Source organism: Pristiophorus japonicus, chromosome 4 (assembly GCF_044704955.1).
Source record: "Pristiophorus japonicus isolate sPriJap1 chromosome 4, sPriJap1.hap1, whole genome shotgun sequence".
Classification (NCBI taxonomy): Eukaryota; Metazoa; Chordata; class Chondrichthyes; family Pristiophoridae; genus Pristiophorus; species Pristiophorus japonicus.
In genome coordinates, this window is record NC_091980.1 from 76,310,965 (window position 1) to 76,329,432 (window position 18,468).

Consider the following 18,468-nt stretch of genomic DNA (forward strand, 5'->3'; position numbering starts at 1 on the left):
GAATTCTTGAAATGCATTCAAGAGAACTTTTTTAGTCAGTATGTAGCAAGCCAAACACGAGAGGTGGCGGTCTTGGATTTAGTTTTGGGGAATGAAGCTGCGCAGGTTGAAGGGATATTAGTGGGGGAGCATTTAGGTGCCAGTGACCATAATTCAGTCAGATTCAAGTTGTTTATGGATAAGGACAGGAATAGGCCTGGAATAAAAGTTTTGAATTGGGGAAAAGCTAATTTTCTACATTAAGGAGTGATTTGGCCATAGTGGACTGGAAACAGCTACTTGTGGATAAATGGGTGTCGGAACAGTGTGAGGCATTGAAGGAGGAGATCCGAAAGGTTCAGACCAAACATGTGCCCTTAAAGAAAAAGGCTGGGAAAAATAATTCTAGAGCCCCCTGGATGCCTATAGACTTACAGGGAGGATTAAGAAAAAAAGGGATGCTTGTGTCACATATCAACGGCTAAATATGTTGATTTCTGGATTCTTTTCCCTCAATCTGTTTCAGCGAATACACTGAGGCGAACACCAAAGAAGCTTATAACAAAGCAGTCTTTATTATAAAGATTTACCGGCCGGGACTTATCAGACAGAAGGAATGCTCTCTCGATAGAGCGCACCCACTTCCTACGGACAAGTGAAATTACATTGTAAAGGCACAACGGTTATACATTTTCGGTACAAGATAACAAGATACAATTAGAGTGACATCCTAGTTCAGCCTGTCCCTTTTGATCCCTCCTTCCCTTTGTCCACTCATGAGCCGACATCTATATGAGCTGTTTTTCCCAAAGAACTTTCTCAGGCATTGCTTCTAAATGTTACAGTTTTACTGGCGTGACTAGTAACTTAGACCTTGCAAGTCTGTTAATTCTGCTGATGTTGTAATATTTGCAGTCTGACATTCTTTTAGTTATTCTCCCATGATTTCTTTGTTCAATTTCACTTTCTCTATACATTTTCCCACATTCTCAACTTCAATGTCTCTATACATTTACAAGCATTCATATTCTATACATTTTCAAACATTCACATTCCCCCCTTTTATCATTCCATGATAACCCTGGCGACTATTCCAGGAGTATCGCGTTCGCACTCTCTTTCCTGATCCTCCTTGTCGAGTAGGTCTTTAGTTTGCTGGATCATAACCTGGGAGCCCCTGGCCACAAGAGGGTGTGCTAACCTTGCCACCATGACTTTACAACAAAGGTTAAAGCAACCAATAATCAGGCAACAGGTAATTATTACTACGATGAGAATAATCGCTCCATGCATTATATACGATCCCCAAGATCCACCCAGCCAATCAAACCAGCCTACTCCTCCTGCAGGGGTGGATAACTTCTTTACTTCCCTTCTTATGTGATCAGCGAGATTGGTTATGTTTTCTGAATTATTGGGGATGTAAGTGCAACATTCAGATCCTATCAGGGCACACGTTCCCCCTTTCTCAGCTAACAGGTAATCGAGGGCCATTCTGTTTTGTAATGCTACGGTCCGCATTGCTACCATTTCGGCCGTGATGTCCTTCAGAGCTTCAGCAGTATGGTTAGCTATCTGTTCCAATACCCTCTCTAGGTTCTGTACTTCATCCATGGTGCGTCCTATCCCGAATGGGAACATCATGACCTCAAAGAACCTTTCGGCGGGGGTGAGGTCTCGCCTGTGTCGGCTGGAGGCATGTGCTTCCGCCAGGGTACGTATTTGCCGCACAAATGGCACCACATATCCCAGATAGCAGGACCCTGTCCATCGGCTAGGCAACCAGGGATATGCCTTATGACCGCACACGAAATACGTGCCGTTAAAAGCTGCTTTCTGATATATTGCTTCCAGGTCCCAAGACTGGGCCCACAGACCTCCACCTGTTTTATTCGGAAGGTGAGAGAGGATGGTGACCTGTGCACCTATGGTGATGTTGAGACTGTGTGGGAAATTGCTGTACCCTATAATATGTCCGTTGTTACTGGTGTCATTTCGGGTTAGACATATGTCCCCGGTTGACCTCCCAATCCCCGAGGTATTGGTCAGGGCTAAGAATGGGGGTTCCTTTTCACGGTCGTAGGTTGGTTGGTACCATCCTTGGAACGCCTGACTAATGGGGTCTCCAGCACACTCCCACTTGGTGACCTCCCCATGGTCGTTCACGTGGTAACGGTATGATACTCCTGGTCTCCGTGATCCCTCTTTTGACCCGCCTTTCATCTCTCGTATTTGCATTGGCCCCCCCTCCTCTCATGCTAGTCTGGCTCTGAATCCATCTGACAGTCTCAGTTAGGGTCAGTGGAACGGGACGCAAAGGAATTCCCCCTTTGGAATGTATAGGGATATGTGAGCACACCCAGCAATTAGAAAAGTTCCCATTTCGCGCATAAACATAAGACATGTACAAAAAGGTGTTTACATCGAGCTCTCGCTTCAGTCTCCCCTCCCATGTGCCGCACCTGACGTACACCAACGCTACTATACAGACTGTGGCACACAGACACAGTTTCATCTTATCGCTCTAGGTTAACAATTACTCGGGAACAAAATGTTTCTTGTAGTGTCTCTATGGACAAGGGTAAATAGTCCGAATATTTTGCTGATTAAAAGAGTTCGGTTTTCTCGCCTCTCTTCTCAGGTCACCGTCGGTGTAGCTGGTTGTCTATCACTATGGGTAGAAGTTCAAACTGGTCTCCTCGGGACCCACTCTTTTAATCAGGACGTTGCTAGAGAGGACCTTGTTCAGCTATGGAGAAGAGGAAGTCTGGAATAGAAACAGGAGTTAGAATAACCAGTAAAATAGGTTCGTTAGAGGGTGGTGAGCCTGCAGTGGTGCAGGTGAACCCAGGCACTTTTCCCCTCAACCTTAGCTGCAGTGGGGGTAGTAAGTAACACCTGAAAAGGCCCCTCCCATCGTGGCTCTAATCCCTTCCGAATCCATTTCTTAATCAGGACATACTTCCCTGGTACCACGAGGGACGATTCGGGTAAAACTGGGAGGTCGAGGTGAGCCTCTCGAACCTGGTTGTGGGCTATTCGCAGAGCCTGAGTCAGAGAAAGAACATAAGTGGTCATCAGTCGAGCTGGGATACCATATCTAGAAACAATTTCCCTCATTAACACCTTAACAACAGTTTGAGCCTTATTGTCCAGGGTAGGGTAGGCTTCGATCCATTTGCTAAACACATCTACTATTACTAACACATATTTGTAACACTGAACTCTTTGCAACTCAATGTAGTCCAACTGCAAGGTCTCAAAGGGACCTTCGGGTAGGGGCGTCTTACCCCAATCACAGGGGACTCCCTTCCCTGGATTATGCTGCTGGCAAACCAAGCAACGACTACTGATGTTCTGGGCCAGCGCTTGGAGTCTAGGGTGCCACCAAGTGGCCAAAAGCGTGTCACTTGTTTTCCTTGCTCCACAATGAGTAGCAAAATACATACATTCAATAACCCATAGAGCCAACTCGTCAGACATGCAAGTCTGTTCCGCGGGAGTGGTCCAGAGTTTAGAAACATTGTCATAAGTACATCCATAATCTTTCCACAACAGTTTATCTTTTTCAGGAGCGTCCTCCTGTGCTTTAATGACATCTTGGATGGTTGGCATTGGTTTTTCCGAGGCTAACTTATTCTTTGTAGGATTTTTAGTTTGACTCATCATTCTGGGCACTACCATCTGTTGTCCACGAGAGGCCTGTTTGGCCTCTTGGTCAGCACAGCGGTTTCCTATATCAACCGGAGATTTTCCGGTAGTGTGGGCGGTACATTTGACAATAGCAATGCGCTTGGGGAGCATGAGGGCCTGCAACAAGTCAGATACTAGTTGCCTATGGGATATCTCATTCCCCTGTGGGAATAGTTCAGCTTGTTGGGCGGAATAGGTTTCAAAGGCGGCAGATTCAAAGACCTGATTCTCCTGGTTTACTATGGCGTATCCTGAAATTCGTGCATCTTCTGGATCAATAGAAGAGCTTCCGTCAACATACATAATACAGTCTGGGTCCTCCATTGGTACATCAACTAAATCTTCCCTGACCGCTGTGCCTTCTTGAATTAAAGATAAACAGTCATGACTGGGTTCTTCCTCATCTTGGGGTGGCTCAGTAAGAAAACAGGCCGGATTAATGGCAGTACAGTGCCGAAAGGTCAGTTTAGGATTATTTAGTAAGTAGATCTCATATCTGCTTTGCCTGGCCATGGTAAGGTGTTGAGTCTGCAGTTGGCCCAGGAGGGCAGCTACGGAGTGAGAGGTGTACACAACAATATCCTGCTGGAGTGTAAGGTTGGCAGCGGATTGAAGGCTATTGTAGATGGCGGTTAATATTTGAGTACATACAGGGTGCCCCAAGGCAACGGAGTCTATTTTGGAAGAGTAGTAGGCAACAGGCCTATGCTTATCCCCGTGTTTCTGAGTTAAGACAGCAGTAGCACAGTCTTTCAGGATTGTACAATACAGTTGAAAGGGCCGGTCATAGAGGGGCCGGCCCAAAGCCGGAGCTTGCAGCAGGGCTGTCTTTAGTTCCTTAAAGGCTTGGACGTCTGCGGTTTTTATTTTAAAGCTGCCTTCCTTGTTTGTATACTGTGTGAGGTGCTTAGTCACCAGGGCAACATTAGGGATCCAGGATCTGCCGTAATTGATCATCCCCAACCACTGTCGCATTTGTTTAGCCGTGCTAGGGACTGGAAACTGGCAAATCAGTTCGTCATCCGGGGAGGTTCTCTGTACAATCAAGAATAATCGGGGGACGGTTGGCCAAAGGGGTTGTTCTGGGAGAAGTTAGTGTAAGATCCCCATCCTCTTTCCTCCCTCCCTTGCCTCCCTCCTCTTCCTCTTTCGTGCCGACGGGAGGGACACTCTCTACTCCAATGTCCTTCTTGCCCACAATTAAAGCATCCATCTCGTCTTCTTTCCTATTAATTGTTTTGGCCGGCTCTATTTTTGTAATGTCGCCACGTGGCAATTAAATTCTTGTCCCTTTTTCCTCGTCCCCTTTTCCAAATCAATCCTTGTGCCTTTTTTTTCTATTTCCACGCTTCTAGTGCCACCTAGGGGCCATTGGTCATCTAATAATTTGTTCAGGGCTCCAGATAATAGTCTAAATTGTTCAGCTCTTTCAGGGAATTCCTCTCATAACTTTTGTAGCGGACTACCCGCATCCGTGGTTTTATCTAACTGATTACCCATTCTCGCGTCACCCCTTGTATCGTAACTGTTTCTAATTAGTCCCGATTGTCCCCGCGGTGGTTTAGGTTATCTTATCCAGAGCCTAGGCGGACCAAGTGATATACAAGATCGACACCACACCTGGCATAAGTACAATTTTAAATTTACACAGTCCCACGTCGCCCCGCGGTTTTTTTATTATCCCTCCGCGCCGCCGCACGATTCAATCTAGCCCTATCTAGCCCTACCTTCCGCGTCGCCCTGCGATTCGATCTATCCCTATCTAGCTCTAACTATCCCTATCTTCCGTGTCGCTGCACGGATCGCGTCGCCCTGCGATTTGATCTATCCCTATCTAGCTCTAACTATCGCTACCTTCCGTGTCGCCGCACAGATCGCGTCGCCCCACAGATCGCGTCGCCCCACGATTTGATCTAGCCCTATCTATCCCTATCTTCCGTGTCGCCGCACGGATCGCGTCGCCCCGCGATTTGATCTAGCCCTATCTAACCCTACCTTCTGTGTCGCCGCGTGGTTTAAATCCAATCAGTGCCTAGACGGGCCAAGTGATATACAAGGTCGACATCACACCTGACTTGGACGCTTATTCCCTATAAGCCTTACTTAATTTGTTCTAGTTTCCAGATTTCCCTATAGTTGCCAGATTTCCCTATCCTTTCGCGTCGCCGCGCGGTTTAAATCCAATCAGTGCCTAGACGGGCCAAATGATATACAAGGTCAACGTCACACCTGACTTGGACACTTATTTCCTAAGTTTAGAAGGTATTCGCCAGATTGACCTGGATCTCGTTCAGACACTACCTGAGAACCAGCGAGTGGCCAAACTTTTCTCAGACTTTTGAAACTGAAGGAAACTGCAGTGGTATTTTAAAATATACTCACTACAGTAGCCACTTTCCTCCCGTCTCGTCCAAGGCTAGTCTGGCTCTTAGTTCGCAAGTTTTCAGCAGTCGTCCGTTGAGATCCCACTTCTGACACCAAATGTTGATTTCTGGATTCTTTTCCCTCAATCTGTTTCAGCGAATACACTGAGGCGAACACCAAAGAAGCTTATAACAAAGCAGTCTTTATTATAAAGATTTACCGTCCGGGACTTATCAGACAGAAGGAATGCTCTCTCAATAGAGCGCACCCACTTCCTACGGACAAGTGAAATTACATTGTAAAGGCACAACAGTTATACATTTTCGGTACAAGATAACAAGATACAATTAGAGTGACATCCTAGTTCAGCCTATCCCTTTTGATCCCTCCTTCCCTTTGTCCACTCATGAGCCGACATCTATATGAGCTGTTTTTCCCAAAGAACTTTCTCACACTTTGCTCAAAGAACTTTCTCGGGCATTGCTTCTAAATGTTACAATTTTACTGGCGTGACTAGTAACTTAGACCTTGCAAGTCTGTTAATTGTGCTTATGTTGTAATATTTGCAGTCTGACATTCTTTTAGTTATTCTCCCATGATTTCTTTGTTCAATTTCACTTTCTCTATACATTTTCCCACATTCTCAACTTCAATGTCTCTACATTTACAAACATTCATATTCTATACATTTTCAAACATTCACAAATACTTTAGAATCTTTAGAGGAATATAGAAAGTTAAGAGGCAAAATTAAAAAGGATATTAGGAATGCTAAGAGAGAACACGAGAAGATTGAGAAGAGCAGAGTAGCTCAAGTAAGAAAGATAGTGAATTTCTGAAGTGCAGTCAAAGATAGTTTTTTGGAGCAATATGTTATAGAACCAACAAGCAGGCAGGCCATACTAGATTTAGTAATAAATAATGAGGCTCACTTAGTTAATAATCTAACACTAAGGTGACATTTATCTAATAGTGATCATAATAAGGTTGAATGCAATGTTAGGTGAGAAAAGGAGAAACTTAACACAGTTACTAAGATTCTAGATTTTGGTAAGGCTAACTTTAATGGCATGAGACAGTGTTTGATGACAGCAAACTGGTTAAATATTAGGTTAAAACTACAGAGGAAGGTGTTCAGAGAAGAATTTAGCTTAATATATACCCCTAAGGGGAAAAGAGCTCTGGTTACCAAATAAAGCAGCCTTGGTCGACAAAAAAGATGAGAGATAACAAAAACTAAAGGAAAGTATAGTAAAATATAAAGAATAATGTAGATCCAAGGGACTGGAAGAGATGCAAAGGAAGATAAAAACGATAGTAAGTGGTGCAAAAAGGAATATGACAAGAAACATGCAAGGGATGTTAAGATTAACTCAAACAGTTTTTACAATTATATTAGAAGAAAAAGGGTAGTCAGGGTTAATGTAGGCCCTTTAAAACAGATGTGGTAATATTGTAAATGAAAATAAGGAAACAGCAGGTTTGTTGAATAATTACTTTCTGTCAGACTTCACAGTAGAACAAGAGGATAATATATCTGACATGCCAGGGAAACTAATAATGAATCAAAAACTGGAACTCAATAAAGTTAACGCAAACAAGAAAACAGTACTAGAAAAAATAATGGCATGAAAGACTGACAAATCTCCAGGACCTGATTGTTTCCACCCCATTGTTTTAAGGGAAGTAGGTGAGGAAATTGCACATGCTTTAGCCATAGCCAAACTCTCTCGATTTAGAAATGGTCCCTTTTATTTTGGAAAATTGCAAATGTATCTCCATTATTTAAGAAAGGTGAGAGTAATCAGGAAATTATAGACCCATTAGTCAAAAATCTGTTGTGGGTAAGTTATTGGAATCTTGTCATTAAGGACAGAGTGACTGTGCACTGATTTAGAGAGAGCAAACATGGATTTACAAATGGTATTTCATGTCAAATGAACTTAATTTTTTGAGGAAGTAACTAAAGTAGTCGACGGAAATGTCTATGGACGTCTATAAAGAAAGGGAAAATAGAATGAGAGTAAACTAGCGAGAGACATAAAAAGCTTCTATAGGTATGTAAAAAGGAAAATTTAGCGAAAGTAAATGTGGGTCTCTTACAGGCTGAGGCAGGAGAAATTATAACACGGAATAAGGAAATGGCAGAGAAATTAAATAAATACTTTGTGTCACAGAAGAAGACGCAAAAAACTTGCCAGAAATAGTGGAGAACCAAGGATCTAGTGAGAATGAGGAACTGAAAGAAATTAGTATTAGTGCAAAAATGATACTCGTGAAATTAATGTGACTGAAAGTCGATAAATCCCCTGGACCTGATGGCCTACATCCTAGGGCTTTCAAAGAGGTGGCTAAAGAAATAGTGGATGCATTGGTTGTCATCTTCCAAAATTCTATAGATTCTGGATTTCTAGGTAGAAGGGGAAATCATATTTGTGTTTTTGAGGTTGTGTTTTTTGAGGTTGTAACTAGTAGAAATGATAAGGAGGAACCAGTGGATGTGGTGTATTTGGATTTTCAAAAGGCATTCAATAAGATGCCACATAAGGTTATTAAACAAAATTAGGGCTCATGGGATTAGGGGTAATATACTAGCATGGATTGAGGATTGGTTAACGGACAGAAAATAGAGAGTAGGAATAAATTCTCTACCCCAGAGGGCTGTGAAAGCTTAGTCATTGAGCATATTCAAGCCAGAGATCGATAGATTTTGGGATATTAAGGGAATCAAGGGATATGGGGATAGTGCAGGCAAGTGGAGTTGAGGTAGAAGATCAGCCATGATCTCATTGAATGGCGGAGCAGGCTCAAGGGGCCAAATGGCCTACTCCTTCTATTTCTTATGTTATGATGTAGTTTCGATGGACTTGCAGAAGACATTTAATAAGGTTCCACATAAGAGACTGTTGTCTAAAATTAAATCTCGTAGAATTGAAAGTAAATTATTGATCTGGTTAGGACATTGGTATGGTGATAGAAGACAGAGTGTAGGGATAATGGGTATGTACTCGAATTGGAAGGAAGTGACTAGTGGTGCCCCATAAGGATATGTACTGAGGCCTCAACTATTCACTATATTAATGACTTTGAATACACAATAGAGAGCCATATATCCAAGTTTGCTGTTGATACAAAGATTGGTGGCATAGTATGTACTGTATACAGGAACAAAAAATTTAAAAGAGACATTGATAGATTAAGTGAGTGGGAAAAACTGTGTACAGATGGATTTCAATGCAGATAAGTGTGAGGTCATCCATTTTGGACCAAGAAAGGATAGTTCCGAGTATTTTTTAAATGATGAAAAGCTAGGAACAGTGGAGGTTCAAAGAGACATAGTAGTCCATGCACACACACACACACACACACACACACACGCACAACTAAAATGTAGTGGTCAGGTACAAAAAAAATCAAAAAGGCTAATGGAATGTTAGCCTTTATATATAGAGGACTAGAATACAAAGGGGAGGAAGTTTTGCTACAATTGTACAAAGCCCTGGTTAGACCACACTGGGAGTACTGTGTACAGTTCTGGGCACTTCACCTTAAAAAGGATATACAGGTTGAACCTCCCTTATCCGGCACCCTCGGGACCTAGCCCGTGCCGAATAAGGGATTTTGCCGGATAAAGGGAAGTCAGCCCGAGGAGGGGGGTGAAGGCGGCCTGAGGTCAGGGAGGAGGTCAGTGCCCCAGGCAGGCCCGAAGTGTCGGCGGGCCAAGTGTCGGCGGGCCCCCAGAGGGCCAAGTGTCGGCTGGCCCCAGCGGGCTGAGTGTCGGCACGGCCCCAAAGTCAGGGTGGGGGTCGACCGCGTTCTGCGCATGCGCCCCAGGTCACCAGAATCATGCCGGACGAGGGGTGGTGCCGGATAAGGGAGGTCCAACCTGTATTGGCCTTGGAAGCAGTGCAGCACAGATTCATTAGAATGTTACCAGAGCTCCAAGGATTCGATTATGAGGAAAGATTACATAAACTAGGCTTGTCTTCCCTGGAATATAGAAGGTTAAGGGGTGATTTGACTTTTAGGATTTTAATAGGAATTGATAGGGTAGGTAGAGTTTTTTTGTTGGCGGGGAAGTCTAGGACAAGGGGACATAACCTTAAAATCAGAGCCAGGCCATTCAGGAGGGATGTTGGGAAACACTTCTTCATGGAAAGAGTGATAGAAGTGTGGAGCTCTCCCACAAAAGCAGTAGATGCTAGCTCAATTAATATTTTTAAATCTGTGGTAGATTTTTGCGTGCCAAGGATATAAAAGGATATAGAGGCAGGGCAGGTGAAGAAGCGATCAGCCATGATCTCATTGAATGGCAAAACAGGCTCGAGGGGCTGCTCGTGTTTAATGTGTTCTCATTTTTTTTTTTGACGCCACATGGCCCATTCAAAATGTTGTGCAAGCGCAGCTTTTGCATTGAAAAGCCTGCTGCACTGGATCCCTGAGTGCTGTGCAGCTGTGCAACTTAAAGGGAACATTGCTCATGTTCCTATATCATATATTTAAACATTTATGGTAAAAAGTTTATTTTCTGATTCCATTGTTGCCAGGATAACAAATGGAATCCTGTAGGTTCTGATATTCTAGCTGTTCTTAAATCTTCAATTTTAATAAAGTTGGAACTAATCCAATCTTCACACAAAAGAAAAATGCATTGCCCAGAAACCCATGGATGCAGAATCAGCTGAAATATTTCACGAGAGATAGATACTTATTTGGGAGGCTTTAAAAGATATGACAAAAGATAAAGAGTTGTCATGGCTAACAAAATAACGGAGTAGTAGAAATGGAATGGCTTACTCCTGTTCTTCAGTTAATTTCCCATCTCTGTAACCTACTCTGGCCCTACAACCCTTCAAGCTCTCTGCTCTCCCTCAATTCTTACCTCTTGTGCATCCCTTATTTCCATTGCCCCACCATTGGCGACCATGGCTTCAGCTGCCTAGGTGTCAAGCCCTGGAATTCCCTCCATAAACCTCTCCACATCTCTACCTCTCCTCCTTTAAGATACTCCTCAATATCTAACTCTTTGACCAAGCTTTGGATCACCTGTCCTAATATCTCCTTATGTGGGCTCAGTGGCAAATTTTGGTTGATAACACTCCTGTGAAGCGCCTTGTGATGGTTTACTACTTTAAAGGCGCTATATAAATGCAAGTTGTTGATTACTCTTTTATCAGACTTTTGGTGGTTTTCCAAAAGGGAACATCTTAACTTTTTAATCCAGATCCCCTGTTCTTTTTTCATAATCACGTAATATTTTCCAAGTATTAAGGGATATGGCGAAAGGTCTTTTTTTGGGTACATTCTACTGTTAATTCAAAGCCATTTTTTTTCACAATGAAATTATCCAGTAATTAAAATGGTTTCCTTTTTTAATGCAAAAGAAAATCAAAGTAGCAGGTATTTCAATCTAAGCAACTTTAAATTAAGAGCACTAGACTGCTATACATAAGTAAGCATCAGGTTCACGTCTCTAACTGAAAGCCACTAATGTAATTAGTGTCCCGTGCCATGGAATGGATTATTGCTACAAGCATTTCTTCCTTTTCTGGAGGAAATTGAGCTTTTTTTTCTCATTTTCTACCATATTTTAAGCACCCGTTAGAATTTGCAGCTAAATGCAAGCAGCCCTATATCAGTATTTAACATTAGAGATCAACATTTGTAGATCAGAGATTAAAGCAAAAAAATGAGGGGAAAAAGTGAACACTAACTAAAGGTAGAGATGTAGATTACCGTATAATTTATCACTATTGTGAGAATAAATCTGTGGACAAATGTTCTGTGACAAGGAAATGTGCCTTAAAAAGAATGCAACAAAAATAAAAAGGTATACAGGAAATTACTTTGAAAGCAGAAAATAAGGACTGACAACTGCACCGAGAAGTTCGAAGTGTGTTCTAAGCTCGTTTCTCTTGTGTCAAAACATTTATTTCAGGCCACTTAACTGCTGTCATTAAAATAATGTTTCTAGTCGTATACCCCAATTTTGGGGAATTTTGTAACATGTTATTGTGTCCATGTGGTTTTTATAAATATAACTTTCATTCACATTTATATGATTACAGTTATTACTGAAGGCAAACGCCAAAGGAAACCCAGTAAAAAACTGCTGGAATCAACAGAAGATTATGAGCAGTTGTTTATCTCAAAAAAGAAACTGAAACCATGCCTTCAACCTTTACACCAGGTATGCTGTCATTCCTATGTGTGTAAACTGCTTCTTTTGGATTGTTTTTGGCATCATGGGTAGATTTTAGGAATTAATCATCCCCACGCAGAGCTTTGTGTGACAGGACAAAGGTCAGAACATGTGGAGTCAGGTGACAGCAGCAGAATGGACAGCAAGCTGACTAGAAAACAAAGAGTAGAGCTTAAAGTCAGTTATTCAGACTAGCAAAAGGTGGGAAGTGGTGTTCCATAGGGATCAGTGCTGGGACCATTGTTGTTCTCTATTTACATAAACGATTTGGACTTGTGAATCAGAAGTACAATTTCAAAATTTGTTGACTACACCAAATTGGAGGTGTAGTTAATACAAAGGAGGGCTGTGAAAACACAGGAAGACCTTAATAAACATACATAATGGTCTGTAATTGGAAAATTAATTTCAATATAGATAACTGAGGTAGTAGGAAGAATAAGGAGGCCACATACTGCTTGGAAAATAAGTATCTAATTGCGGCAGAGGAGCAGAGGGGATCTAGGGGTACAGATACACAAATCACCAACAGCAGCGATGCAGGTTAATAAAGCCAGAAATAAGGCCAAGCAAAGCACTGGGGTTCATTTCTAGAGGAATAGAATTGAAAAGCTGGAAATTTATGTTAAACTTGTATAATATCTTGGTTTGACTACATTTGGAGTATTGTGAATTGAGTTCTGGGCTCCATATTATAAAAAGGATATAGAGGCACTGGAGAAGGTGCAAAAAAAGTTTACTAGAATGATACCAGAACGGAGAGGTTATAACTATCAGGAAAGATGGAGATGAGAAGACTGAGGGGTGACCTCAGATAGAGGTTAAGATTATGAAAGGGTTTGATAGGGTATACATACAAAAATGTATCCACTTGCAGGGGAGACCAGAACTAGAGGCCATAAATATAGGCTGGTCATTAATAAATCGAATCAGGAATTCAGAAGAAAATCCTTTACTCAGACAGTGGTTACAATATGGAACATGCACCCACATGGAGTAATTGAGGTGATTAGCATCGATGCAATTAAGAAGAAGCTAGATAAACACATGAAGGAGAAAGGAATATAAAGATATGTTGATCGGGTTAGATGAAGTAGGGTGGGAGGAGACTCGTGTGGAGCATAAACACTGGCATTGACCTGTTAGGCTGAATTGCCTGCTTCTGTGCAGTAAATGCTATGTAATACTGTGTAGGAGCACATATCGGGAATTAGTTGCAGAGGCCAGCATACATTGGATGATTTTCCGGCTACTAAAATTAATCCAAAATTGAATCCCAATATCCACACAAATCATGGTTGATTTGTTGAATCTTTCTCCACAAGTCTTGTATCTATACCCACACTAATGCTTCATTCACTAGTATATATTAACTTGCTCTAACTTTCTAGTTATCCTAAATATAGGGTACTAAATATAGCATAGTCACAATAACAGTTATTTGATCGAGGGGGCTGTTATGAGGGGACATAGTTTTAAGGTGGTTGGTGGAAGGTTTAGAGGGGATTTGAGGGGGCTTCTTTACACAGAGGGTTGTGGGGATCTGGAACTTGCTGCCTGGAAGAGTGGTGGATGCAGAAACCCTCACCACTTTTACGAGATGGTTGGATGGGCACTTAAAGTGCGGTAACCTGCAGGGTTCGGTGCTGGGACCACAACTGTTTACAATATACATAAATGACCTGGAAGAGGGGACAGAGTGTAGTGTAACAAAATTTGCAGATGACACAAATATTAGTGGAAAAGTGGGTTGTGTAGAGGACACAGAGAGACTGCAAAGAGATTTAGATAGGTTAAGCGAATGGGCTAAGGTTTGGCAGATGGAATACAATGTCGGAAAATGTGAGGTCATCCACCTTGGGGGAAAAAAAAACAGTAAAAGGGAATATTATTTGAATGGGGAGAAATTACAACATGCTGCGGTGCAGAGGGACCTGGGGGTCCTTGTGCATGAATCCCAAAAAGTTAGTTTGCAGGTGCAGCAGATAATCGGGAAGGGGAATGGAATGTTGGCCTTCATTGCGAGAGGGATGGAGTACAAAAGCAGGGAGGTCCTGCGGCAACTGTACAGGGTATTGGTGAGGCCGCACCTGGAGTACTGCGTGCAGTTTTGGTCACCTTACTTAAGGAAGGATATACTAGCTTTGGAGGGGGTACAGAGACGATTCACTAGGCTGATTCCGGAGATGAGGGAGTTACCTTATGATGATAGATTGAGTAGACTGGGTCTTTACTCGTAGGAGTTCAGAAGGATGAGGGGTGATCTTATAGAAAAATTTAAAATAATGTAAGGGATAGACAAGGTAGAGGCAGAGAGGTTGTTTCCACTGGTCGGGGAAACTAGAACTGGGGGGCACAGCCTCAAAATAAGGGGGAGCCAATTTAAAACCGGGTTGAGAAGGAATTTCTTCTCCCAGAGAGTTGTGAATCTGTGGAATTCTCTGCCCAAGGAAGCAGTTGAGGCTAGCTCATTGAATGTATTCAAATCACAGATAGATTTTTAACCAATAAGGGAATTAAGGGTTATGGGGAGCGGGCGGGTAAGTGGAGCTGAGTCCACGGCCAGATCAGCCATGATCTTGTTGAATGGCGGAGCAGGCTCGAGGGGCTAGATGGCCTACTTCTGTTCCTAATTCTTATGTTCTTATGGGCCCAAGTTTCCACATGATTTGCGCCTGATTTTTAGGAGCAACTGGTGGAGAACGGACTATCGTAGAAATCGCAATTCTCCAAAAAAAATTTTCTGCAGTTCTCGTCAGGTAGAACAGTTCTACTTTGGAACAGAATTTTTTCTTCAAAAGGGGGCGTGTCTGGCCACTGACGCCTGATTTCAAAGTTTCCACAGTGAAAACGTACTCCAAACTAAGTTAGAATGGAGCAAGTGAAGATTTTTGTAGAACTGAAAAAACCTGTTCTACACATTAAAAAATCAGGCGCAGGTTACAAGTTAGGCGTCCAGAACGAGGTGGGGGGGAGGGGGGAGGGAAGTCATTAAATTCTACAATAAATCCTTATTTATACTTCTACAAATATTATACAAATAAATCCAACCTGAATAAACATTTATAAGCAAAGAAAAGATTAAATAAACCATCTTCCTACCTGTGTGAAAGTGCTTCAGGCACAGAAAATGCTGCAGTCAGCCTGAGGCGCCCGTTCTTCCCACGGGGGGGGGGGGGGTGCCCGTTCTTCCCGCGAGGGGGGAGAGGAGGCACCCATTCTTTCCCGCGGGGTGGGGGGGGGGGGTGGAGGCGCCCGTTCTTCCCGCGGGGGGGGTAGGAGGCGCCCGTTCTTTCCCGCGGGGGGGGGGGGGGGAGGCGCCCGTTCTTCTCGCGGGGGGGGTAGGAGGCGCCCGTTCTTTCCCGCGGGGGGGGGGGGGGCGCCCGTTCTTCCCGCGGGGGGGGGGAGGAGGTGCCCGTTCTTTCCCGTGGGGGGGGGGTGGGAGAGGAGAGGAGACAGTGAGAAGGCTGCAAATGCTAATGTGCTTTTATTAAAAAAAAATTCAAAAATTAAACCGCTACAAAGAACTACAAAAATGGGCGAATGCCAATGTTTTTTTCGCACTGAGCATGTGCGAACGCTCCAACGCGCAGCGTTGCCGGCAGGAAAAAAACTAATTTAAATAGTACCCGCCCCCTCCCACTTACAAAATCGGCGCGAGTGTAGGCTCCGCCCCCCTGGGCGCTGCGCCAGGCAGACAAGGAGCTGCAGAACGCTCCAGAATCGCGATTTGTTTTTTAGGCGACGTTTTAGGCGCGAAAAACGGGCGCCCAGCTCGGAGGGGCGCCCGTTTTTTATCGTGTGGAAACTTAGGCCCTATATGTTACGGACCTAGAGCTGGTAATTTGGATTCGACTAGACGACCTTTAGTTGGTCGGCGCAGATATAATGGTAAGTACTGCATGGAATAGAATACGGCCAGGGTGATCTCCTGATCTAGTTTCGATCGCCTGGATGGGACGGAGAGGAAATTTCCCAGATTTTTTTCCATAAATTGGCCTGGGTTTTTATCTTTTTTTGCCTCTCCCAGGAGATCACATGGCTTCAGTTGGGGTAGAGTGTAGATGTTTTTAGTATAAGGGGTGTTGCAGTGGTGTGGGGCGGACTGGTTGGGCTGGGTGCTCTTTGCCTTTCCATTATTGTTCATGGGTTTGTATGTAACCTTTAGAGCTGCTGACGAAAGGCCGTGCGGCTCTTTGTCGGCCGGCGCGGACACGATGGGCCGAAATGGCCTCCTTCTGCGCTGTAAATTTCTATGTTTCTATATATCTCAATGGTAATATGTCAATATCAGTCAAAATTTTCAACAATGATGTAATACTCCACAATACTGTTTTTTTTTGCCATTTTGGTCTAGTCTCCTATTATGTATTAGTGTGAGAAAAAGTGCTTGGGACCACATTCGAAGATTTGTTAAATTTCTTGTATTGTGATATAGTAGTACCTACTATGAGATGGAGCACACTGAAATCACTACATTTATGTCATATTACAATCATACTAAGTATAACAAATAACCGAAGATCTTAATCAACTCACTACCCAACTCAAACCACGTTGAAGGTTATTCTCAGGACAGGATATATTTTCCTTCTTTATAATCTCTTTTATAAATCATTTTCTCCATGCAAGACTACTGACCTCGACCTAACCGTATTCACCTGGTGTTGCAGACGAGCAAGGTGATAATGGTTCCATTATCTTTTCACCAATACTGTACGGCAGTCTGATTGATCCTAGATATACTAGCTATGAGTAAAGAAAAACTATGCTGGTGACCGTACTGAGTTTTTAAGTCGTCAGATCCACATTGTGATTGAGAAATTCCAAAGGATTGAAGCTAAATAACCAGGGAAAAAATCTGAGACCTGCAGAATATATTGAAATGTTACTGGAATTGATATACAGGTACTGCCAATGGAGGAAGCTATATTCTTTATAGATCTTGTGGAAAAAGCTGGGGATGGGCTGTGTTGAAAGAATCCTATTTGGTGTTATTACAATACAAGGTGGATCATTGCAAAGTACCAAAAAGCTGAGCATTTTGACAGTGTTGGGCCCATCAGAGACTAATTTTCAATACATGCACATGCATGTCTGTCTGATGTATGAAAGCTGCTTATTGGAAACTCAGATACAATGAAAAAAACTTCAGTGTCCAAGTTTCATTAGTGTGGACTCTGAGTTTATTTAGAATTGTACTGGTGATAGATGAAGAACTCCTGGTCTGGTGCTTTCAAGTTAGGGAACTTCATCTCATGTATATGTATAGTTTTCAGTCTGTTACAGTGGCAGTTCAAAATTCATATATCCTGCAAATTAGTACCTCGGTGTACTGTATGCTGAAATTTAATTGGCTGTTGTGTTGTCCAATGATTGTAAATTTAATGATTCCTATATTACAACAGTGACTACACGTCAAAAAGTACTTAATTAGCTGTAAAGCGCTTAGGGACACCCAGTGGTCGTGAAAGACAGTATATAAATGCAAGTCTTTTTTTCAAGTACTGTACCTGTATCTAAAATGCTGCTGCCCATATCCTAACTCTTACCAAGTCCTGTTTCTTACATTACTCCTGTGATCTTTGACCTACATTGGCTCCTGGTCCAGCAACTCCTTAATTTTAAAATTCTCATTCTTGTTCACCCCTTCCTATCTATGTCACCTCCTCCAGCATTACGAGATATCTGCGCTCCTCTAATTCTGGCCTCTTGCGCATCTCTGGAGACACCAAGGATCTATCCATTTCCCTCTCCAATTTCTCATCTACATGCTAACCCCTCGGACTCCATCCCTCTCCCTGGCAACTGTCTGAGGCTGAACCAGACTGCTTGCAATCTGGGTGTCTTATTTGACCCGAGATGAGCTTCCAACCACGTAGCCGCGCCATCGCTACGACCGCCTACTTCCACCTCTGGTAACATTGTCTGACTCCAGCCCTGCCTCAATTCATCTGCTGCTGAAACTCTCATCCATGCCTTTGTTACCTCTGGATTTTGATTATTATCACTCCTTGCTGGCCTCCCATCTTCCACCCTACATAAACTTGAGCTCATCCAAAACTCTGCTACCCTATCCTAACTCGCACCAAGTCCCGTTCACCCATCATCCCTGTGCTCGCTGACCTACATTCGTTCCCGATTGAGTAATGCCTCAATTTTAAAATTCTTAACCTTGTTTTCAAATCCTTCCATGGCCTCTGTAACTGCCTCCAGCCCTACAACCCTCC

At 43.1% G+C, this 18,468-nt stretch overlaps 1 protein-coding gene across 15 annotated transcripts in view; it reads left to right on the plus strand.

Annotated features, from left to right (window-relative positions):
• The window catches only part of LOC139262968 (histone-lysine N-methyltransferase, H3 lysine-36 specific-like), a 281,574-nt gene that overhangs the window by 123,899 nt on the left and 139,207 nt on the right, over positions 1-18,468 (plus strand). For all 15 annotated transcript variants that reach the window (XR_011593007.1, XR_011593008.1, XM_070878367.1 and 12 more), the window contains one exon: positions 12,105-12,226. Coding sequence is in view for 13 of the 15 variants with exons in the window: in XM_070878367.1 (XP_070734468.1) it covers positions 12,105-12,226 (122 nt within the window). In the remaining 2 variants the exon portion in view is untranslated. The remainder of the gene's footprint in view (positions 1-12,104; positions 12,227-18,468) is intronic.